This window comes from Halichoeres trimaculatus, unplaced genomic scaffold (genome assembly GCF_033239565.1).
Source record: "Halichoeres trimaculatus isolate MK-OKI-2021-1 unplaced genomic scaffold, fHalTri1.1 fHalTri1_scaffold_16, whole genome shotgun sequence".
Lineage (NCBI taxonomy): Eukaryota > Metazoa > Chordata > Actinopteri > Labriformes > Labridae > Halichoeres > Halichoeres trimaculatus.
The window spans coordinates 11080001-11104853 of record NW_027437194.1 but is presented as its reverse complement, the minus strand read 5'-3'; the positions used below and the strand labels follow the sequence as shown (position 1 = coordinate 11104853).

Genomic DNA, 24853 nt, shown 5'->3' with positions numbered 1-24853 from the left:
AACAACACAAACAAGACAAACGCTTCAACACACAAAAAAGCAAACGAATAAAAACTTGACCACAAAGGGGTCCTGACACTCACTCTTGTTTTTGGACACATCATGGGAGACCAAGCTAAGCTAAGCTAAGCCAGACTGGGCTAGATTTTTGTTAGCTCTGTTACAGAGAAAAAAAGTGGAGAATGAGATGGTTTCTCTATAAATCTAAGTCTCTAGTCTCTGAAGATATTAACTTCAGCCGGTGTCATTGTTTCTGAGACGTGACCGATGAAATGTGCTGTGATTTGCTGAAATACACATGAAATGGAAAGTTTTTTGTGACTTTTTTCTTTTTACCACATGATTTTTGACAGCTAAGATGGATGGCAGTGTCTGAAATGAGAAAATGACCAACGTGTTCGATTTGGTCTTAAAGAAATAGACAAGTCCCATCTGGTCTAAATGGGTTACAGGTTTTCTGCCTAATGTTCAGATCCAGACTCTGAAAGAAGAGTTTTCTTTTCCTATTACAGCTCTGATCAAAAAGCCAAAAGAGTCAGTCCCCAGATCAATCCTGGTCTCACCTGTGATCAGGGTTTTGAGCAACCGTGCCTCATCCTCTTTGTAATACTCCAACATCCCCTCAAAGTCCTTCTCCTTCCTCTGGACCGTCACCTGACGACTCAGTTCCGGTCTGGACCTGCTGGACTGAGCCGCGGCTTGAGCTGCTGGAGATACAGAGACGAACAGGAAGTCAGAGAGATGGACAGGAAGTCAGAGAGGCAGACAGGTGTGGACAGGTGTGATCAGTCGTAGACAAGAACCTTCTAGCTCTTGGACTTTCTTCATGTAGATTCTCAGCTGTTTCTTCAGCTTCCTCTCGTTCTTCTCAAGCTTTTCCACAAGTTCTTTCAGGTCCTGCAAAACAAGCACAAATCATCACAAATCTTCACACTGCAGCCTGTGTGTGTGTGTGTGTTTGTGTGTGTGTGTGTGTGAGATGCTGTATTAAGTTTATAAAACTCAAACCAGCTCTCTGGGTTGACATTTTTGTTTTATCAGTATGTGGTCTAAGCAGCACCTAATGTTTTGGCCTGAATTTAGTCTGTAGTACGCAGTGTATGAAAAAATTGCAAAATGCTGTATGCCAAAAATCCCCGGATATCCCAATGATCTAGGACCGGGGTCTGCAACCTTTACTTTCAAAGGAGTCATTTTACCTCAGCTCATCTGGCTTAAAGCCATTCCATAGCCACAAAATGCACTTCATCGTCACAATAAAGACAGTGGAGTGTATGAAATTCTACACATAAATAATAAAAAAAGAATAATTATCAATACAAGTTTTGATATATATATATATATTTTTTTTATCATATTTGATTTTAATTTATATTTTGAAATTTTACATGGGATGTCTTAGTTTTTTCCTTTTAATAAATTTGCAAATACTTAAAAAATGGAATTTCAAAAAATTGAAAAATTTAAAAATTTAAAAATGCATAAATTAAAAAAAGAAAGTTAATAAATTTTTAAAAATAAAAAAAATGTATTTCCAATTTTTTTTCAAATGTTAAAATGGTAAAAAATATGCAACAATTTCAAACAATTTTGAAATTACAAAACTTAAAAACCTTTTTAAAAAATGAGTTTTTGTTTCTTTTTTTTGTCTTGCCAAATATCAAGCATATTCATGAAGCTGACACAAGCCATCCACACAGAATTAAAATCTGTATTTTCTTCCAGATTAGTCATTTTGTAGATTTTGTTATCTCCCCAGGGCTGTGCATGGAAAGCTGGTGGGCTGTTGATGTTGTAGGAGGTGAAGTGGGGTGGTGGCAGGCTTTATTGACAGATGGGATGAAGATTTAGTTCAACAAAATGTCACATGATTTTATTTAGTGTCGGTGTCTTTAATCATCAATACCCTCTGTACGAAAAATAAAAGTTCTTTTTTTCGATAATATTTTTTTAAGTTAAAAGGAGCCACTACAAAGGAGTCAAAGAGCCGCAGGTTGAAGACCCTTGGTCTAGGAAAATTTCTCAGTATGCAACGGACCAGTCTTTTTAGCTTACTGTTTCCCCACAATGCAAAGGGCTATACTCTATTTGGCAATCTCCTTGCACATTTATAACTAAAATATCAAAATATACCCATGGGTTGTTTTTTACATTTATTATAAAGGCAAAAATAAAAACCCTCAAGCTGTAGTTTTGCTTCCTGAAACTAAAAATAAGAGTAGTATAGTATACTTATTGTTTGTGTTTGTTTGTGCTTTAGGTGGACATGTCAAATAAAGCACATTACACCATATTCATCAGTGTCCTGCTAATAGCCTGAGTGTTTTGTGCCCTCACCAGGTTGTCGTTGGTGAGTCTGGTGATCTCCTGCTGGACACTGTACTCCACCTTGGCGTCAGGGGACAGGGAGGAGGTGTAGTTGAGGATCTCCTGCTTCTTCTCAATGTCGTCCTTCAGCAGCTCAATCTGCGTGTGCAGAGCCTCCAGCTCGTCTTTGTGCTGCCGGCTTTGAGTCTGCAGCTGAGCCTCCAGCAGCCTGATGGGACACAAAGAGCGTGACTCTCTGCACGGCAACAGGAAAACTTTTTCCAGTTTATTCTCAGATACAAACTTAGCTGTACCAAAACTCTCTAGCTGCTGCTTCACCACGTCTGAGGCTTGTGAAGGGAGAGTCAGTTCAGACCAGTGATGTGTTTAAGTGTTCAATGGAGTCAGAACAGAGGAATCAGCTTCTCACACACCATTTTAAACATATCTGTACCACCGCTCTGTGAATTCACCCTCAGGTAGAAGACTCACAGTGAGACAGGAAGTGAAAGACAGCAAGCAGCAGCTGAAGAAGAAAAAGAAGAAGAAGAAGAAGAAACCTCAAGCAAACAGAGACCTGGCCACTTGTTTGAGGCCTTGGTAAGCCAACCCCAGCTCTCCATCTTCATTCAGAGAGCACCAGTCCTGCTGGGAGCTGCTGAAGTGAGGAAGAGGAGGAGATAAAGGAGGAGGAGGAAGAGAAATAAAGCAAAGGGTGAGGCAGAGAGCAGAGAGTCACAGAAGCAAGCAGAGAAAAGGTTTCATGATCTTATAAAACAATTTGTTTCCCTTTCTCTAGACAGCTGGAGTTTGACCTCAGGTTCACTTAACCTGCAGAGCAGCAGCGCCACACAGTGGTGGAACAAGCCACAAAGCATTAACATCACAGTGATTATAGAGTTCAATGAACAGACACTTTCCCATCTAAATTTCAGGATGTGATCAATCTCTGATGATCTTAATCTCAGATATAAAATCTCCGCTGAGGACTTACTTCTTGGACTCACTCAGCCCGTGATAAGCCTTCAGCGCCTCTTCTTTGTCCAGTGGCTCTTTGCTGTCCCTCTCTTCAGGAGTGCTGGGACCATCCTAATGGGACAGAGAGCAGAGACAGAGTGAGTAACTGAAACCTTCACACTGAAAACAGCTGATTCAGGAGTTCACTGTCCTCTTATCTCTACTTCTGTATTCAGACGATTATCTGATCGACAGGCAGAAAATGTAATCTCTGATGGATTAAAGTGAACTCTAAAAGTTCTCCTTGAAACACCTTCAAACTGCTGACTTGCTCGTTCTTCTCCAGCAGCTGCGCCGTGCTGACGATCTGCGTCTTCAGGATAAGCACCTCCTCCTTGCGTGCATCCAGCTCCTCATTGGCCGACTTGAGCTGGCTGAGCAGCAGGTTGTAGCTGTCCTGCAGCTCATTGGACGAGTTGTTCTGAGACGCTCGCTCAGCCACCGTCTTCCTCAGCTCGTTCAGGTCATTCTTCAGCTTCTTGTTCTCCGTCTCCAGCTCCTGTCTCTGCAGGGGGGAAAGAGAAGAAAGTCAGGGGTTAAATATTTAAGATTTACATTTCAACTCATGTCATGTGGTCTCAGCACTGTTACGTGAAGTCATTAAAGGTAGGGTCTGCAGGATTATCTTAAAAAATAAAATGTCAGCTTTAACGGTAACAATCCTGCCCAGTTGTCTCCTTTGGACCTCTTTACACGTGTGTCAGTGTCTGTGTCTGCCTTAACCCCTTCTGCTGCCTTTATGTTGTTGGTTTGGTTGTGTCAGGATGTTTCTGGGTGGAGAGTAGGTGTGGCTACCTCAGCCAATCATAGCGTGTTGATGTTAGCAGGAGAAGCTGTTGAGCAGCTATGATAATAAACGTAGCACAGGGGAAGAAAAACACAACCTAGGGGAAACGAAACGCCAAACAGAGAAAGCTTTCGCAATTGGAGAGCAGCGTGGGAAGAGGAGAGATGTGAGTTGGTCTTCTTCTAACTAGGCATGTGTCAGTCAGAAATGCGATGCAACAGGTGGTTGGTAGTCCAGTTAGTGTGTTCACGTAGTAACGGTTGGAGGTAGTGGGTGTGTGCTGCCGCTGGCACTGATCCAATGAGGAGGGGACCAGTTTGGATGTTGTGTTTACTAACAAGTAACAAAAATTCCTGCAGACCCTGCATTTAAAAACAAAACATCTCCAAACAACACCTACATTTATAAAAATCATCAGTTGAAAAACTTTCTTGTTTAGTTTGTTGAAATAGAAAAAATGTCTTAATACAAGAAAATAAACAAGAACTCTGAACAGACATTTTGAAGCAATTTAGGTGCCATTTTTCTCTCTAAGTGTGTGTGTGTGAGTGTGTGTGTGTGCAGACCTTCAAGTTGTTGTAGGCCAGATCTGCGTTCTCCTGCTCAGAGGTAGGACTTCTGGACTCAGAGCTCTGAGGTAAGAAAGAGCAAGAGTAAAGGGTTATTCTGCAATTTTTAAAATCCCATAAGTAGTGAAGTCTTGAAGTGAGGTTGGGAAGTTGAGTACCTTGCGTTTGTTAATCTCCTCCATCTTGTCCACGCTAAGCTGCAGCCTCTTCCTCTCCTGCTCCAACTCTCTGACTCTCTTCTGCAGCTTCATGAACAGACTGATGTCCATCGCTGCCTTCTCAATGCCCATTTCCTGCTCATGTACAGACAGAGATAGTTACACCCTTCCAGCCCTGCCCCCTGCTGGCTCCTCCCTAAACTGCCCCCCACTCTTACTCACCTCCACCAGCTGGATGGAGTCCTCGGTGTCTCCCACCTCAGAGGTGGAGATGGATGGGTAGTTTGAATCTGACCCCAGGCTGCTCTGATTGGACGGGTTTCTCCTGTGACCAGGCTGGAACTGGAGCATGATGAAAGGAGGGGTTAAAGTTTGACAGGTGTGGTTATGACAGGTGTTCCAGGTGTTCCAGGTGTGGGCTCACCTTGCTCAGACTCATCTCCTCCTTCAGATTGTCGTATCGCTGCTCCAGAGTGGAGAACTCTTTGAGAAGCTTCTGGTAACGCTGCCTCTCGGCATCCAGCTCAGTCTGCAGAGTCGCCTCCCTGTAGGACAGACTGTTGCTGCTGTCCACTGACACACACACACACACAAACACAAAAACACAACACACACAGATTAGATTTTAATTTGAGAGGTGTTCTGGTTTCTATTCATAATCTGAGTAGTATCGACCAATCAGGTGTCAACATGACAAACCTCTCCACAAACCACCTGTATCTCACCTTTAGACGTTCGCGCCTGCTGCAGGATCCTCTGGTTCAACTCCTCCTTCTCACTCTTGAGCAGACCATTTTCTCTCTCCAGCTCCTCCACCCTCTGAGGACAGGAAACAACGTCAGGTAACTGAGCATGCTCAGTGACACACAGAGCTCACCTGACACCGATACCTGCCCCATGGAGGATCTTCATGAAGACTCTCAGAACCCCCCAGGTAACCTGTGCCCTGATCTCACCTGTTGGAGGGTGAGTTTCTCTGAGCCGTGCTCTTCCTCCATCTTCTTCCTCTGAGCCAACGCCTCCTTCAGCTCCTCCCTCAGCCTCTCTAGCTCCTCCGACAGAGACGCCAGCTGGCCTCCCTCTCCCTGCTTTATGACCTCCAGCTGCTTCTGCAGCCGGCTCACCTCTGAGCCCAGACTGGTGTTCTGTTGCTGCAGCTGCACATTCTGACTTCGGTACTCTTTGGACTGAGACAGACACAGCAAGTCAGGAGGAGAGAGAAAGAGGAGGAGAAAAGAGGACATAAAAGAGGATGACATGAAGAATGAAGAACATGAGGGAGGCGTTCAGATTGGAGTCAGACTGGAGTACCTGGTCGTCCATCTTCCTCTGCAGCTGGACTATCTTGTTCTCCATCCCTGTGTTGAGGTTCTTCAGGTGTTGGGCGGAGCGAGCCTCGATCTTCAGCTGCTTCAGCTGCTTCTTCGCCCGAACGCGTCTGAACCCACACTGGATGATGATGGCGGCGTCCCGCGCTCGCCTGAACTTCTTCCTCTGCAGCCAGCCACGCACGGTGCGCTGGATGATCATTGCTTTGTGGTGCATGAGGAACTGAGAGGGAGGAGAGGTGTGTGAGTGTACATGTGTGTGTAACAGAGTGTTTGTGTGTGTGTGTGTGTGTGTGTTAGCGTATGTGTACCTCCTTGTAGACCCGGCGCGTGTACATCCCTCGGCTGTAGGCCTGTATGGTGACCACAGCCTGTCTCACTCTCAGGAAGGCTCGTCTGTCTCTCACCATACGGAGCTGTTTCTGACAGATAATTGCTGCTCGGGTCAGACGCAGGAACTCAGCGTACCTGAGGACCAATCAGAGAGTTACAACCACCTGTGACTCTCCTGAGAGCAGCCTGTGTGTCTCAGAGGACAGGTGGGGCATCCTGACTCACCTGCGGGCCAGGTATCCTCGGCCGAATCTCTGGATAGTGATGGCTGACTTGCGGATCTTGCGGTATCGAACCCTCTGCAGCCAGCCTCGCACTGTCTTCTGGATCTTGATGCAGGCGGCGCGGAACTTATCGGTGCGGAGTTTCTCCAGGTATGCCACCTGTCCCGCCCGGAAGAAGATCTTTGTCTTCCCAAACTGGAACATGTCGGGCTCCTGGGACACAAAAAGATTCACATGAAGAAGATGCTCAAAGCCAAGAAACATCTCAAAACAGTTTCACATCTAACTTTAGTTTCCTGTTTCCTTCACAATAAAAGCTTCTCTCTTAATAACGTCTGTTTTACCTTGATCAGAGTCTCCAGCAGATTCCGACACACCTGCTTCTTGTCTGAAGACGTCATGTCGGATTTCTTCAGCAGGACCCGATACCTGCTGAAGAAATCTGGGTACGTCCACCTGCAGACACACACAAACAACTTTAACATAGTCAACATCACCACCCGGTTCTGGCGATCCTCTTTTTTTAACTTTGAACTATTAAAGAGTATCCTCTCTGTTTTTAATGTTCTTGGATCTCTGCTCTCCTGTTAGCTCAGAAGTCTCCTCCCTTTTCTCTTTAGGGCACCGAGTCTCCTTTCCCTCTGTATACCCTTAAAGATGTCCACGTGTGTCCTACCAGAATGATCTCAGGACAGAAATTGAAACTTAGCCAGGGCATTAAACGTCAATCAACCAAACATCAGTCTTCGTTGTTTTTCTGACACCAGCCAGTGAGGAAACATCGGGGAAACCCTCACTACCACATGACTCAGATTCAGAGAAAGTCAGAGAGAGAGTTCATGGCTGAAAGAGGAGAGAGTCTGCAGAGTTTAACTCTGTTATGAAACAAACACGAGTTCAGCTCCTATTCTGGTGCTCAGACAGTTATTAGATTACGGGAAGAGCGAGAGTCAGTGAGGCTCCAAAACAAAGCAGGAAAACAACACAAGATAAAAAACAATGAGAAAGACAGCTGATGAGAGACCTGACAGCAGATATGTGAAGGGTTGAGGAGTAGGAGGAGGAGTAGGAGGAGGACTCACCTGGATGGGTATCCAGCAGCACTGATCCGGATGGTCTCCAGGACTCCGCAGGCTCGGAGCTGCTGCACAGCCCTGCTGGAATCGAACCTGCAGACACACAACAAACATTAACTCCCCTGTTTCACCTCCATCAGCTCACTCAGAAAAACTTCATCCTACCTCCTCTTCCTCGTCAGCATCGCATAGAGAGGAGTAGAGCGGACAGAGCTGAGCTGAACGACTGTTAGCTGTGAGCAGAGACTCTAACATGTGACTCTGATTTGACATCCTGACACGGAGACAATGAAGCTCAGTCAGAGCCAGACTGAACACATGTCAGCACAGGAGGAGGAGGAGGAGAAGAGGAGGAGAGGGGGAGGAGGAGGAGAAAAGAAGAGGCCTAGGAGGAGAAAAAGGAGTTGGAGGACAGGAGGATAGGAAAAAGGATAAGGATAGGAGGAGAAGAAGGGTAAGAGGAGGAGGAGGATAAGAGGAGGAGAGAGGGAGGAGGAGGAAAAAAGAAGAGGGCTAGGAGGAGAAAAGGGAGTTGGAGGAAAGGATAGGAGAAAGAAGAAGGAGGATGGAGAGGAGGAGAAGAAGAATTAAAGGAGGAGGAGGAAGAGGAGGTAGACAGGAGGCAAAGGGGAGGAGGAGGAAGAGAAGAAGGGTAAGAGGAGGAGGAGCAAAAAGGAGGTGGATAGCAAGAGAGGTGAAGGAAGAGTAGGAGAAAAAAGGAGGTGGATAGCAAGAAAGGGGAAGGAAGAGGAGGATAAAAGGAGGAGGAGAAGGATAGAAAAGGAGAAGGAGGAGGATAAGAGGAGGAGAGGGGGGAGAAAGGAGGGGGCTAGGTAGATAGGAGGAGGAGGAGAGGGTGGATAATAGGAGAGGAGGAGGAAGAGGAGAATGAGGAGAACAAGGATGATAAGCAAGGGGAAAAGGGGGGAAGGACAGGAGGAGGAAAAATTGAGGAAAGGAATAGGAGGAGAGAGAGAAAAGGAGGAGGAAGGAGAGGAGGAGCACAGGTGTTTGTCACAACCTGAAGATGACAGTCTGAGCGTGTGCAGAGAGGAGGAGGAGGATTAACCCTTTCCTCACACTCAGAGGTTGAATCTAAATCATGGTCACCTGCTCTGAGTTGACTAATGTAATAATCTGATGCTATAAATGGATCAGACTGGAGCAGTTGCGCCCCCTGTGGGTGGTTTCAGCTCAGACTGAGCTCTGAGTGTTTAGTGGACTCACGAGAAGGACTCCTTGAAGTCGTTGGGTTTGATGCAGCGGACATAGTGCGGTGTGGTGGCATTCAGCGTCTCCATGAGGAGGTGCAGAGAGCTGCGGAACTGAAAACACATCCACAGGATTAAACTCTGACTCTGAGTCCTGAAAACAGCCTGCAGAGGGCGCTGTGAACTCACCTGGTGTCCCACAGTCTTCCTGTGCTCTCTGTTGGGGGCTTTGGGGACGGTCTTTGCTGCTCGGACGTTGACTCTGGCTGACTTTACGGGGGCGACGTCGTCCTTTTCATGGAACAGATCAGCAACCAGCTGGAACTGAGAGACACAGGCGGATAAAGGACGGTGAAAAACATCCAAAATCATGATGATGTGACCACAGAGGGGGAGAACAGGAAGTCTGGATTCATGTGATAGTTTAAGAGAAGACAACAAGTGAAGAGCTGTGACTATTAAAACCCTGGGCAAACTTTCTTTCACTTTAATATTCCAGAGCTCAGCCGGAGTCAAAGTACTCCCAAACTTTTTACATCCTTCCTCTGAACTCTGAGGTGAGTGTTTGTTGGGTTAGAGTCTTTAAATGAAATCAATCACGTGTCAGACTCGACCCATCTGCAGCAGAGTGTCACCTCCCCTGTGTCCACCTCAGCTGAGCTGATGGAGCCGTGTCCCTCTTATAGTCCCACTTTAAAAACAGTGAACTGTCTCTTTAAATGTCAGCCTGAATAAGAGCAGCTGCCTCAGACAGTGTGAGCTTGGATCAGTGAGTGATGAGGTCTGAACCATGAGTGAACAAACACAAAGCTTTGACCCACTTCCTCCTCATTAACCCCTCACATTCCACCACAGAAGAAGAAATAATGAGACATTTGTCCCGGAGCTCCTCCTGAAGCCTGAGCACTCACAGAGCCATGAGACATCAGGCACTCGGTCTAAATCTGTGCTTCTCCAACAGGTTTCTAAAACTGGTCCACACCTGCCCCTTCACTGACCTCTGGGGTTCAGAGTTTGGTGATCAGGTTCTTACCTGACTGGCTTTTAGGATGTTGATCTGCTCCTCGTAGACGGTGTCTCTGTTCTTCTCCAGGAAGCCCAGACACTGATACTCCACCTGAGACACAGACAAGGTCAGAGGTCAGAGGTCAAGGACGCAGCATCTCAGAGGAACACAACACAGTTACGTTCTACCAACTGATTTATTCTCTCAGGAAACATTTTCCCCTCAAGTATAACATCTCAGTCTAGACTGTCTCTGCTGTACCTGCAGATCCAGGTTACCTCTGTTACCTCTACACCTGGCCCTCTCTAACCTGTACTCCTCAGCTCAGTAATGAAAAGAGGTATTTTTGTTCCCACCTTGTCGGCGAAGTGGACAATGATGAAGGAGACGTTGGACATCCGAGGTTTCTGGAAATGAGCGCTGCTGGAGTTCTGCTTGTAGAGCTTCTGGGCCCAGTTCTGATCTGTCCCCTTTGGGACCTGAAACAGGAAGTGTTTTATTAGGGAGATGAAGGTGGAGACTGATCTTTGGGTCAGACTTCCTGCTCTCTAGAAAACAAACCATCACTGATAACTTCAGAGAGAGAAGAAAATGTCAGCGCTGCTCTGACAGATTTCAACAAAATAAAGATCCAGATCAGGAAACAGAGACAACATCCCCCAGTTCATGAGGTGGATTATAAAGACCCTTACTTTACACTCCTCGTCCAGCAGGTCTAGGATGCCGAGTCGAGCCTCAATCAGGTCTATGCAGGGCTGATTGTCGTAGAAGTCTATGAGAGTCCAGGGGATCTGCTCCTTCATGTACTCCTCCTGCTCCAGCTTAAATACATGCTGAGGACACAAACCAACAACCACCACAGGTGTCAGCTACACACAGGGAGCAGCAGGCTGTGTGCATGTGTGTGTGTGTGAGTGTGTGTGTGTGTGAACCTCACTGAGTTAAACTGCTGCTGGAGCTTCTCGTTGGCGTAATTAATGCAGAACTGCTCAAAACTGTTCACCTCGAATGTCTCAAACCTGCAGGTCAGACACACAGACCAGCTTCATCACCATCCTCATCATCATCATCACCATCATCAGCTGACGGTTTACTCCCCGTCTTACCCGTAGATGTCGAGGACTCCGATGAAGGAGTGCTGTTTGGACGACGTGTGCAGCGACTTGTTGATGTGCTCCACAATCCAGTCAAACATGCGTGCGTAAATGTGTTTGGCGAGCGCGTCCCGAGCGTTCATCGCCTGTTTGCTCGACATCTTCTTCACGTACGTCTCCGAAGCTGTCGCCAACTTCCTGTTGCAGAGCCAGTGCTCCATCTGCTGCTGCTCCACCCCCAGCAGCCGGCAGAAGTGCTTCAGGTGAGGGTCATCCCTCTGAGGCACACAGACACACAGACACACCTGTTAGAAGACACACACACTGTCACACCTGAGCCCGATCAGCTGTTCTCATGAACCAGACCTGGATGTGACACGACTCTCCGTCTCTCTCAGAGCAGATCTCAACGTTCCCCAGATGAAGGATGGAGGCGACCACCTTAAAGATGCTCATCTGACTACTCTCCTTCACACCTGAGACACACACACACACACACACACACACACACACACACACACACACACACACACACACACACACACACACACACACACACACACACACACACACACACACACACAGAGGTTGAGATGACGTGTCTAAGGTGTGTTTCTATCGGACATATTGTCTTTAATTGTGTTCTGACCCAGGAGGGTGAAGGCCTCTCTGCTCTTCCTGAAGTCCTCAGCATCATTGACGCCCTCGATAAAGATGTTTTCTCCCTGAGAGGTGAAGATGAAGTCCTCGGCACTGGCTGAACACAAAGAAAAACATTCATGGGATGTTAATATATTTGTCTTTACCCGTCAGCAGCTCTGAGGTAACGTTAGTCAGTCGAACAGGTGTACTCACTCAGACCCAGGTCTTTGAACTCAGGTAAACTGGCTGAAGCACACAGCTGATAGAAGATGTGATAATTCCTCTCATCCTCTGCCTGTCAGACAGAATTCAGGGTTACATCCTGATCAGGTAAACAGAGCTCACACTGAGGGCGGTCCAGTCACCTGACCTGAAACACGACCCGAGACTTCTCCAGCAGGTAGGTCCTCATGTTGGCTCCAATGATGTGGTAATGTCGGCTGAATCCAATCTGGATATACTTCCCGAAGCGGCTGCTGTTGTCGTTTCTGGTGGTCTTGGCGTTTCCTATGGCCTGATGGATGAACAGCACGTCAAGAGGTCATGTCTATAAAACACCTCAGACTGAGACACATCAAGTGTTTACTCATGAGGAGGAGGATTGCCTTCAATCAGTGCCCTCTGTCTAAACCCCACTGACCTCCATGATGGGGCTGGATGCCAGAACCTTCTCCTCCACGTTGGTGTCGTTGGCTGAGCCGCCTACTGTGGCAAAGAACCTCATGGCGTACTTTGCAGAGACTGTTTTTCCTGCTCCAGATTCCCCACTGACAATGATGGACTGGTTCCTCTCATCTCTGCCAACACACACACACGCACACACTAAGTAAACAGACATATTTTTAATAATATTGACCTCAGTACATGGTGGGGGCCAGACCTCGCCATCTGTTTGTACGCCTCCTCAGCCACGGCAAAGATGTGAGGGTCCATGTCCCCCATGTTCTGCCCACTGTACGCCCGGATGACCTCCTCGCCATAGATCTGCAGCTGCTCATACGGGTTGATGGCCACCAGCACGATGCCTGCACACACACACACACAGAAAAAAAATGATACTCGAATCAACACTAAATAAGCATGATATGTTTAAGTACGTAGTTGTAGTTGTGTTACCGCAGTAGGTGTAGATGTGGTTGGACTCCAGGAAGCGGACTCTCAGGTTGTGCAGCACAGCAGGCTCATGCAGGTAGCTGAGTGCCGTTAGGTCATTCTCTCCGACCAGGATGTCGGGGTTACGAAGGAACGGGAGAGGGTTTGACTTTGGACCAACAGAGTACTCCAGAGGCTGAGACAGGATCAGAATTGGAACAAGATTAAAATTTGAAATCAGCCTATTTAAAGTTATAAACAATGATAATAATAACAATACTGCTACTACTGCTACTACTACTACTACTACTACTACTACTAACACCACTACTTCTACTACTACTAATAATAATAATAATAAAAAATGAAGATCACCGTCTCATCCTCCAGTTTGAGGTGGAGGATTGGCTCTCCCTCTTTGTAGTCTCTGACAATCTCTGCGGCCTTCCACACATCCTCAGGGTCTGGAATCCACACCCGCGTGTACTGTAACACACACACACACACACACACACACACACACACACACACACACACACACACACACACACACACACACACACACACACACACACACACACACACACACACACACACACACACACAGAGTTTTATATTAGTTTGAGAATAGACAAAAAAAACTGCAAGGACAAAAAAACTGAAAGGTGAAAAAAATAAAAAAATCTTTGAGGACAAAACTTATGGGAAGGGCAAACACTTTCTATGAGGACAAACACTCATTATAAGGACAGAATAAATCTGAGAGGACAATTTTCCTGCAAGGACAAACACTCTATGTGTTGATAAAATAATGCAGTAAGGACATACATTCACTGTGAGGACAAACTCCCTGTGAGGACAAACACTCCCTGTGATGACAAAAAAATCCTGTGAGGACAGTTTTCCTGTAAGGACATACACTTATTGTGAGGACAAACTCCCCGTGAGGACAAACACTCTCTGTGAGGACAAAGTAATTCTGAGAGGACAATTTTCCTGTAAGGACATACATTCACTGTGAGGGCAAACAAACTCAATAGGAGGACAAAACAACTTTGGGGACAAACACTAACTGTGAGGACAAAATCACTCTTTGAGGACAAACTTTCTGTGAGGACATGCACTCACTGTAAGGATACCAACACACTATGAGGACAAACACTCTTTTGTGAGGAAAAACACGTTTTATGCAGACAAACATGTGCTATGAGAACAAGAGTCTTCCCTCTGGTCTAATCCTCAACAGCTTTGGCTCAAATATGTCAGGATTGAAAGACCAAAAACAGTCAAACACAAACCATAGGATGACATCACACTGGCCACACCCCCTTCTCATAATCACCCAATGAAGTGTATCAAAGACCTGATGTCTCATTTACAGGTAGGATTCAGATCAGCTGATTACATGGTAAAGGTGACACAGGCGTGAACAGGTGTGAACAGATGATGAGCTGAGATCAAACACAAACAGGAGCTGAAGCTGTTTCTCTGTATCTGTCAGGATGAGATAATCTGAGGCGGGCTGTGGGAGGATTAACAGAAAATGCTTGGTCATGCAATTGGACAGAATGGGCAGAAACAGATTGCTGAGTCAGGTTAACGCCACCAGGTTCAACACGACACTGTTTCATCTCATCTGTGAGTGGATTAATAATCTGAGGAGACAAAGAGCAGCAGCCTGCTGAGATTACATAAAAGACAGAGCACCATGTGATCTCTGGGAACTAAGGTAAACATGGTGTTTGTGGGTGTGTGTGTCTGTGTGTGTTATTCAAATGTCTTCAGTTTCACTGAAAGTGGATTTGCATGAAACAAACTGAGAAGGATGATGTCAACTCAGAGAGGACATTCTCTTTGCCTCTGGGGGGACGCCGCCTAGGCTGGGGCCTGTCACTCTCTGGGGCGTCCAGCAGGGAGCGCTGCCCGTGACATCACCTCAGCATCAGAACCCTGCACCAGGTGAGGCTGTATGCTCCTCACACACCCATTTACAGATGTAGGGGAGAAAGAGAGGTTCAGGTGTTCCTGTCACCCTGCCTGGATTAAATCTTGCTCATCCTGCTCTTGCAGGTGTTTGTGTTTCAGTATGAAGCTTCAAACCTTCCTCTTCAGTCCACTGCTGTCAGGTTATAAAGGTGGTTTGACAGAGCTGTTTGATTGGTTTAAACTGGCGTGATGTTCAGGAGGAACAGTGCTGTGATTCTGGCCAGGTGTGACCAGGTAATTGATTAACCTGCAGAAAGGAAGTGATGACTTCCTGCTTCTCAAACAGGAACATCATCAAACAGACACAGAGACTCTGCAGCTCTCTGCTCCCTGACTCAGCTGTGATGACACTTTTAACTCCATCCTTCAGACCTGGTCTCATTCAGACCAGATAAGACTCCTGGACTCAGAGGTCCTCTCTTCTGTTTCGCCGTCTTTCAGGTCATCTGATCCAACTCCATAAAGACACGCTTGGATCCAGATCCTCAAGGTCTGGATGAGTGGCGTCTCAGGTTAGACCAGAGTCCCCTCACAAACCTGTATTTCTGCTCTGAGCCTACAGAATCCAGATCCAGATCCCCTACAGGGGGGGTTCATGAGGAAGTTGGTGACAACAGCCAGACGTCACATTCCAAATTCAGACTATTTATAGATGATCTGTCACAAAAACCCCTCCCTGTTTAAAGGAGACAGCACTGCACACACTGATCATGTGCAGAAACAGACAAAACAGAAAAATCCTCTATTCATCCAATCAGCCAATCAGAGCACACCTTTGGTTATCTAAGACAAAAAACATCCAATCAGTGCACAGCATGTCCTCTGCATATAGAGCACTTCAGCAACACACACACACAACCACACCGTGGGAACATGTCCCCTGTGGGGGAGGGGCTATACATCAATACAAACAGATAAACAAGAGCTAGCTAACAGGCAGTGTAACTAGCAGAGACAGCTAGCAGCTACTGACAATTAAAGAGGCCACGCCCCTAATCCTCCCTCCCTTTGACCCATAATCTGCAGTAAACTGGTGAGCTATTTATAAACTCAGCCTTAAAGTTGTCATGAAGAGAGAAATTATTTCTCATGAATGGAAAATGTTAACATGTTTCTTTATTTTTGCTAATTTTTTGAACATGTATTTTGATCTTTTCTTTAAATTCATTTAAAACTTTACAATTTAAAAATGTTTATTTATCCATGTTGTAATGATGCTTATTTATCTCTGCTGTAAACAAGTTGATTCTGCTGTTCACTTTGATCAGCTGTGTTTACAGTTAGCGCATTAATCTGGTTATATTTGATTAAGTAATATGCTAACATTAGCAACTAACATGTAACAGCTCTGTGTGTTTGTTCTTCTGATTGAAGTTTTTTCTTAATTATTTATCAGTCATTTTTTTGTCAGTAGGGATGCTGTAGCGCAAAGTTCCTCTTTATGATTTGATTTTTTATTCAGCTATAATAAAATGATTTTTTTTCTTTGAGCTAAATGACAACATAATTCTGAGCTGGGAGGCTACAATTGCATGGTCTTTGTTTAGGGGGAGGGGCTTTGTGACACATAGACACTTTGAGTGTGTGTACGTGTGTGTGAGGGGGGTCTGTATAGGGTGAGAAGGATCAGTGAGGCAGTCAGACAGGTCCAGTGTGTAAGACGAGTCAGCAGCTTCACAGAAACACCAGAAGCTGCCTGATGCTGCTAACCTACACACACACACACACACACACACACACACACACACACACACACACACACACACACACACACACACACACACACACACACACACACACACAGACCTATGTGTTCGATCCACAGCTACATTGTAGTGTTTGTGAGTTTATACTGTTAAGGATGAACTCTTGGGTCAAACAGGAAGTGAGTTACGGTCAGTCACAGAGAGACATTGTTCTGGATTGTTCTATTTCAATAAACCTCTTTCGAGGTGTGTGACCTCTGTTTTTGCTTTTTTGTCAAACTGTCACAACTTACCCAGCATGTGTTACAACCTACCCTGGTAGTGGGGATGGTTGTAACAAGATCAATAAAAGAATATGCTGTTCTGTTGTAGGTCTGTAATATTCTTGCAGAGGTTTGAATTGGTGTCATTTGATGGTAACAAATGTGGATACTTTGTGCATCTTCTGGCTCTAAAATAGGGACTCTAGCAAGTGTTTTTGCCTTCCAAGAGGACATCTTAGAGTGTGTTTTACAACACTTTGGCCATGAAGGAAGAAAACTGCTTTTAAGTCACTTTAGGTCATGGCAGTGAATGATGGTTTACTGAAAATAATAAGGCATCAGGAGCTGCAGCTAGCATTAACACATAGAAATGCTGAGTGCTGTAGCACTGATTTAACAAGACTTTAAGATCCTGAAATTTAACCAGAGAAAACACAAAAGCTCAGACAGCTGGTAGAAAATGAAAACTTGATTATCAACTTCTTTCTGATGTAGAAGACCTAAAGCAGGATTTCAGATAATATTCAGAGTATCTCGAGTCACTCATAATTTGCAGATGTCTGTCCTGTATGAAGTGATCTTGACCCAGATTCAGTCTGATCTATGACAACAGCAGTGAAACACATTAAACAACAGACATTCAAGCTTCTGATGGAGGTCAAGCCACAACTGTAGAATCCGAATTGATTTATGTTTGGTTGGTATATACAGTACTGTAATAGATCTGCATTTTTTCTCACTAAATCTCATATTTTCTTACACTCACATTAGTATAAACAACACATTTTAAAGAACAACATTATCATGATTGGCTCAAATAAAACCCATTCATTCCATCCCTTTCTTACAAATGTAGGAAGAATTGTGCCAAAACAGAGGTTAATACAAGCTCTCCTCTGACCACCTCAGAACTGCCCTGACTTTGAAAGACAATAAAACTCTTAAAAACGTTGCAAATTCCTGTACTGCCTCACACTCCCCTTTGGCTCAGGTGAGGTCAAACCAGCATCATAAAAAAGAGCTTAAATCCATCCTCAAAGGCTGTTTAAAAAGCCGGTTAGATTAGGCCAATGTGCAGTCTGCCCTGTCTGTAATGGAGTTTCTGCCCTGCAAGACGAAAGGGGTGAGGCAGGGGCATCAGGAGATCACGGGGAAAAAGGGTATGAACAGGGGATCACTGTTCTTGGAAGTGGACTTTTTACATCAACTAATCCAATGGAGACTTAAAGGGTGTTTAAAGTGTTGCTTGTGAGATAACAACTGCTCAAATCCCTTTTAGACAGGAGAAACAGCACCTTCGGCATCTTGCAGATTAGAGCCTAAAGAGAGCTGTAAGAGGGAATTTATTAAAAGCAAACAAAAAGCCCAATCAGCACCTCTGTTTCTCCCTTTAGTGCTGGACAGTTCCCTGATATAAATGCCACACTTCCCTCCCTTCATCGGTTTAATATTCTATTGTACCAAAAACGTTGATAAAAGAAGCACCTCAGACGCTGAATAAGGCCACAAGAAGATATCAAACGGCTGTTAAACACATATTTAATCTGTGATAAACTACGATCAGATTGGCCTAAACCCAGCCAGGACATTTAGAGGGGAAATACACTTCAGTTCAGGTTCAGCAGCCAAGAGTATTCTGTGAGTGGTCATAAACAGATTATTCAGTTTGATGAAGTGGTCATACTCATTACAATATGAGGCCAATTTATCATGGTCATTTCAGAAATTGAGAGGGTTCAGGTTGTACGGTGCTGTAGCTACACAAATATCAAAGGTAAAGGTTTAACTAAATAGAGGCTGGGTGTTCTGGTGTTAACTGGTGTGAAGCCAAATAAATCTTTTGAGCTCCGTTTCCACCAACCCTGACCCGTACCCTGCTAATAAATCCAACAAAGAAGAAAACGCAACACAGTAAACAAAGAACCACCTTCACCTTCTTTGTGATTTCTGTGTGACTCTTTGTTAAAAAGCACCATCAAGCTTTGTTTCCGAGAAGGCTGTGTGCCATGAGGAGAGATATAGCAACCGCTGTGGCTCGGCCAAGTGACGACTCTTTCAATTTGGGATGTTCAATACCCCTTTTTTTTCAGACCAGTACCACTACAAGTACTCACCAATGCCACTAGTACTTTTAAAGCATAAGATTCCAATTGACGCAATAATAAATCATTTTTTTTAACAAGACCTTTAATTTCTAAAAACAAAAAGGTAGCACAGTCATTGCCATTAAGTCCAAAATAATGGCACTCCCTGAGTTTAAGACATGTAACTAAAGTGAAAAATGAAACCAACAACTCTTAGAGTTTTTCTTTAAATTAAACCAAAGTGAAAGATAAAACAGTTTGCAGCTGTTAACTATCCCTGAGTTTAATTCAAATGTGCACAAAATCAAAACAAAGCTTTAAGGTTTAAGCTGCTGAACTGTCTAATTGTTACCTGAAGGTGGAAAGGTAAATGACAGGTTCTTATTGAGGAACAAAGTGTCTCTATTTTCAGCAGAGAGCCTGCTTGTGTCATCAAATGTTTAAGCTACTGAACCAGAGAGCTGTTCAATATCTAAACTGCTGCATGGTGCTGAGAGGTATTTTCTTGCTAACTTGGCCAGAGAGGAAAATCTTTCTGTCTCTTCAGGCCAGTACTTGAGTGGATTGGCTTTATGCTCAAGTAAGTGTTCTGCAAGGTCAGTCTCCAGCTGTACTGCAGCAGTGATCATTGGAGGACTTCTCCTGATGATCCATAACGATGATGATGCACGACCCTCTGCTATTTCAGCAAACATTCTGGGCTGGTTTACACTAAGCTTGTTTTCTGTCCCATAAACTCCAATGGCTTGCTTTTGTTTGATGAGAGGGCACATCATATTTAGTGAGCTGTTGCAGTGGGTCGGTACGGTCTGTGCCAGTCTTTTTACTATGGGGGTGCCAATTGTTAAGTTGCACACACTACAAATAACAACATTATTTCTCCACATTTAGCTCTTAACATCACTTTTTTAATGCAGATTTAGAGAAATATTTGTGAAATATATTTGTCAAATATTATATTTAAAAGTTGAAGGTTTTATCATGCAGATCGATAATGAAATATCGATACTTCTGATGCCAGCTCTCTGTGCGCTAAAATCGATTTTCAAACCAAAATTTGGATACTTCTGATAATTCAGTCATTTGAGTTTATGTAAACCAATAACAGGAACACAGTGAATAGTAACATGACTGTCGAGAACGTATTTGAATGACACGTCATTCGGTGGGACCTACTTTTTCTTCTGCCTGGGTAAGTGTGTAAAGCGTAAGCGCAGCTGCATGTTGTTCAGTCTGTTACTCAGTCTCACTCAGTCCATGAGTTAATAGATATGGTTATGGAGTAAGAAACAATAATAAATACATGCTTTAATAAATAGCTGCATGAGTTTATGTGGAGTAATGATATGTGTATCAAGCAGACAATCTCACATAGGCAAAAAGCCTAGAATAAATCAGGTAAGGTTCCCCAAAGAATTGATCATTTAAAGTGTAATACAAACACCAGGTGTTTCTACATTACGCAGAACAATTGCAATAAAACAACCATGGTAAATTAAGAAAAATACATACTATAAAAGATGAATGAAATAAATAACATTTAAACAATAACATTTATCCATTCTAATTTACAACCTGTCTAATTTGCTTTAACTATTGAATAAATAATTCAGAATGTGGATATTGACAAACTTGTGCAATTATTGTGGCATTTATTTAAGACAAATATTGTACTGTCAATTTTAGTTAAGTGATACGATTTGAAATGCACTACTTTTTTAAATTTACCAGAGGCATTACGTGTATTTACACACAGTATCAGTATCGGATGGGTATCGCAGTGAAACGCCAACTCGCTGACTTTATTAGGGGCTCAGTAAGACAGTAAGACTCCATTTTTGCTTCAAAATGTTCCCTGATTTTTTGGCTGTTCACATATGACCTAAATTTTGGATATCTTGAACAATTTTTGAGATTTCACTGTTTAAGCAACATAAACTTTTCAGGTTTTTCACCCAAACCTCAGCTCCTAGAGTAAGGAACAACTTCAGCTAGAGTGAAGGAGGCTGCTGCTGAGATGTTACAACTTACTCAAACAAATTGTTGTAACTTCCAAAATCTTCACTGTAGAAAAATAAAAACTTCATCAAAATGTCATCATCAAATTTCTCACTCTACCGACTTCTAAAGCACATCATTGTGTTCATGAGAGTCTCCAGATTCTCATGATGTTGTCATTTTTCTTCTAGCCATAAGGGTTTGAACATAAATGCAGGGTTTTTGGACTCTTGCCACCCCAATGCTCCTGCTTTTGATGGTAACCACACAGCTGTGTATACTGACTGATGAGGTAACTGAGGAACAGAGAAACACATGTACACACACACACACACACACACACGCACACGCACACACGCACACACACACGCACACACACACGCACACACACACACACACACACACACACACACACACACACACACACACACACACACACACACACACACACACACTGAGCACTCAGTGACTCTCATGGCGCCTCTCTAACCGCAGGCTCAGGTTTCCCCTCAGAGGTTTTACCTGAAGCTCCACCCAACATGTGTCAGCACGATGACATCATCCTGAGGCTAAGCTGGGAGTGCCGGACAGGAAGCAGCACCTGGACCTGAAGCTTTCATCCAACAGACGCCAGCAGAGGCTTTATACTGACACGGACAGGAAGCTGAAACACACACCTGATCTGAAACACACACCTGAGCTCCAACACACTCCTGTGTTCTGCGTGAGTGAAACAAGCCCAAAGACATAACAACTAGGGATTTCCTATACCACTTTTTTTCAGACCGATACCAGAACGAGTACTTCCTCTTGAGTAGTCACTATACTGATACTACTAATACTTTTAAAACATAAAATTTAAATTCACAGTGACAGATCATTTTGATCAAAGACAGCATGGTCACAGTTTAACTGTTAACTTTCCCTGGTTCATTCATGTTATAAATATAGAATATAATCCTGGTGTCTGTCTGCTCCTGGAGGAGGAGCACCCTCAGACTAGGATCAGACCAAGCAGAGTCTCAGACCTCAGACAGATGGACCCTCCCCCCACTCATGGATTATTTAATCTGAGAGGCTCCAAATGGCCCACTCACTGATGTTGTCTACAGAGTACAGGAGGATTACTGCAGGCCTGTGTGTGAACACCTGACCCTAAGAGTCCAGTCAGCTCCTCCTGATCCTCTTCATCAGATTAATCTGCAGAGTAACTCAGAGTCTCATTTAATCTCTAAACAGTCCAATTAGCTGTTTCCTGTCTTTGCTGCCGACTCAGACCTGATCCCGGATCCATCAGGCTGTACACACGTGAACCACAGCTTGTGCCAAACATGGACTTAGAAACATGCAAACTACACACAGAAAAAGACCCACCGGCTGAGCTGTGAATCCACCCCGAGACCTCTTCGCTGTGAGGCTGCAGTACTAACTGTTGCGCCACCATACAGCCCCCGTTCTGTTTAATATCTTCATAAATAATGAGTTATAATAACTCAGCCCTCATTCAGTGTGTGCTGATAGAGAAATGATCTGTTAGACTAAAATCAATGAGGTGAGGCGGTGACCCCTCACCAACTTTAATACTCTGATTCATGAAACATAAATGCCTGTGAGAGGCACATCCACATCCAGAGGACCACATGTTTGCTCAGGTGGACACCATGCACCTGCGCAACATCAAACCATTTGACTAGATTTTCACACATTTTATTTTCAGAGGAGATGGCTTGACATGAGTCAGGACATACTATAAGATACACACCTGAATCTGACTAAAATCAGAGTCTAATCTGGGATTTGTTCTCTCTCAGCTCATTAAATAATATCAGAGAGGAATAAAACCACGGCAGCAGAGATATTCAGCTAACACCCGCAGAGCAGAGGCACAGAGCTGATCTGTGTGTATGTGTGAGAGTGTGTGAACCTGATCTTTAGTCCATTAGAGAGCCTCGTACACTGATGAATCCCATCAGATCATCCTGACTGAGACACAAACACACTGAGCGATCCTTTCACTGAAGACTCATCTCATAAACGGCTCAGAGACTGTGAACAAGTGAAACCTCTGATCCTGAACCAATCAAGACACTAAACACACACACACACACACACACACACACACACACACACACACACACACACACACACACACACACACACACACACACACTGTGATCCACATCAGAGCAGAGACCTGTACCAAGAAATTCAACAGAGAGTGGATATAAAGACCAGTCTCTCTGATCTGCAGAGGAGGAGGTCTGTTGGATCCAAAGTCAAACTGAACCCTGGACAGAGCAGACCTGTCAGGTAATAACTCCATCAGTCTGTTATGATGCATTCAGGTGCTCTTCTGACGGCTGTAACTTTCAGACTCTGCTGTGTTTGTGAGTTTTTAAGTAATTTCTGAAAAACATTGGTACTAAACAGATGATATGTTTGTTTCTCAGATCTCCAGAGACTCAAACTGTTAAAGCTGCTTTATCATAGTGTGACTCTGCCCTTAAAACAAAATGACCACAAATATCAACGCAGATGCTAGCTCCTGTCAGTCTGCATTTGGGCTGAACCACAGATTATTTCATTTTCTGTTTATCTATAATTTATAGAACATTCACTTTATAAAATCTCAACAAATCTCCACAGGTGGCAACCGACCCCCTGCTACCCCAAACTGCAGGAGACACAAACTGTCACAAACATATTCACAAAAAAGAGGATTAATATTCATAATCTACTTCTGTTGAAATAATTAATTTTCTTCCTCTAAACTCCTGAGGGGTATTCATGGAAATTTTCCAGATTAGGAATCTTGTGTTTTTTCCTTGTTCTCTTCACAACAGGTGAGCGACAATAACAGGTCGATGACATCACGGTGACGTCAAGACGAGCTGAACTGGTTTCAGGCTCAAAATGGTTGAAAGGATCAGGTGTGCAAGATTTTTTATTTTATTAAAAGTTTTATTGAGTCTGGTTTGTGTCCCCAAGTCCGCTGGTAGGACAAGGCTTTGACCAGTAACTGAACATCCACTGTATAAATGAACCGATAACTGACGTAATAGGCCTACTGCTTATTTTTGTTTCATTACAATCTAAAATCAAACTGCCTGGAGCAAAACAATATAATCTGTAAACTGAAAGTACAGTTTATAAAAACAGCTTCAGTCTGTTTCGAAACTTTTATTTCTTCTGTCCATTTAAAACGTGAACAAAAGAATCAAACTTATCCACCATGAGGCTCTTTGTGTCTGAATTGTAAGAAGTTGATCTGAGGCTGCTTCACCTGTTCGCTCGGTGTCTCGTTGAACTGTATTTAAAAATATGTCAATTTGACTTTAAGTGAAGATTTACAAAAAAACATTCAAAACCTATTCACAGACGAAGTCGTGTGATCCTTCTGGGACATTCGGCTCATAAATAACCCTCCGTGGTGCAGAGGTATTGATCACATTAAAGGTTTTGTTCCCCGTGGACGCGCAGACGCTCCTCACAGAGCGTCAGTCCAACAGGTGACCGAGCTCAGAGAAACCACCGGAAACAGCATGAGATCTGGTCCATGTCCAGTTACAGCGGTTACTAATAATCTCCTCAGTTAAACTCTGATCTCCAATACAGAGCTGTAAAAAGAGTGTGTGTATCCAAGTAACAGCTACACACTCCACAGGTGTTGAATGGTGACGTCAGGGTGTGTTTTCAGGTAAAATGGCTCACCTTTGTGTACAACTCGTTCACAGACATCGTGTCCCCTCCCTCAGCGATCAAACTACGACGCCCGGGCTCTTCCTGCTTCCATTAACAGTCTGTTAATAATCTGAAATCCGTTTTCATCCGAACCAGGTGAGGCTGTTAGTCTGCCTGCCCCCGCCAAAGGCGGGCAGGTGTTCTCCGGAAAGAGCAGGTGTCCCGGCCGAGTTTCGGTCACTTCGCTCGGTGTGGTTTCAGCTGTCAGCACCGACCCACGGCCCGAAGAGT

General features: G+C 44.3%; 1 protein-coding gene across 5 annotated transcripts in view; it reads right to left on the bottom strand.

Moving 5' to 3' along the window:
• The window catches only part of myo5b (myosin VB), a 28073-nt gene that overhangs the window by 3032 nt on the left and 188 nt on the right, over positions 1-24853 (bottom strand). The window contains exons 1-33 of one of the 5 annotated variants that reach the window (XM_074690372.1): positions 24593-24853; positions 13220-13330; positions 12869-13040; positions 12633-12777; positions 12393-12549; positions 12123-12266; positions 11966-12047; positions 11760-11867; positions 11477-11586; positions 11123-11388; positions 10954-11035; positions 10709-10849; positions 10373-10495; positions 10044-10127; positions 9200-9334; positions 9027-9124; positions 7806-7892; positions 7068-7179; positions 6725-6936; positions 6478-6634; positions 6150-6389; positions 5795-6025; positions 5564-5657; positions 5263-5411; positions 5061-5180; positions 4839-4973; positions 4678-4743; positions 3578-3829; positions 3302-3396; positions 2885-2965; positions 2338-2536; positions 804-897; positions 564-707 (exon numbers count right to left, since the gene is read on the bottom strand). The exon at positions 24593-24853 is cut by the window's right edge and continues 188 nt beyond it. In XM_074690372.1, coding sequence (XP_074546473.1) covers positions 564-707; positions 804-897; positions 2338-2536; positions 2885-2965; positions 3302-3396; positions 3578-3829; positions 4678-4743; positions 4839-4973; positions 5061-5180; positions 5263-5411; positions 5564-5657; positions 5795-6025; positions 6150-6389; positions 6478-6634; positions 6725-6936; positions 7068-7179; positions 7806-7892; positions 9027-9124; positions 9200-9334; positions 10044-10127; positions 10373-10495; positions 10709-10849; positions 10954-11035; positions 11123-11388; positions 11477-11586; positions 11760-11867; positions 11966-12047; positions 12123-12266; positions 12393-12549; positions 12633-12777; positions 12869-13040; positions 13220-13330; positions 24593-24619 — 4453 coding nt within the window. In that variant the 5' untranslated portion in view covers positions 24620-24853. The remainder of the gene's footprint in view (positions 1-563; positions 708-803; positions 898-2337; positions 2537-2884; positions 2966-3301; positions 3397-3577; positions 3830-4677; positions 4744-4838; positions 4974-5060; positions 5181-5262; positions 5412-5563; positions 5658-5794; positions 6026-6149; positions 6390-6477; positions 6635-6724; positions 6937-7067; positions 7180-7805; positions 7893-9026; positions 9125-9199; positions 9335-10043; positions 10128-10372; positions 10496-10708; positions 10850-10953; positions 11036-11122; positions 11389-11476; positions 11587-11759; positions 11868-11965; positions 12048-12122; positions 12267-12392; positions 12550-12632; positions 12778-12868; positions 13041-13219; positions 13331-24592) is intronic. The other 4 variants (XM_074690374.1, XM_074690373.1, XM_074690375.1 and 1 more) reach the window with 4 other exon arrangements.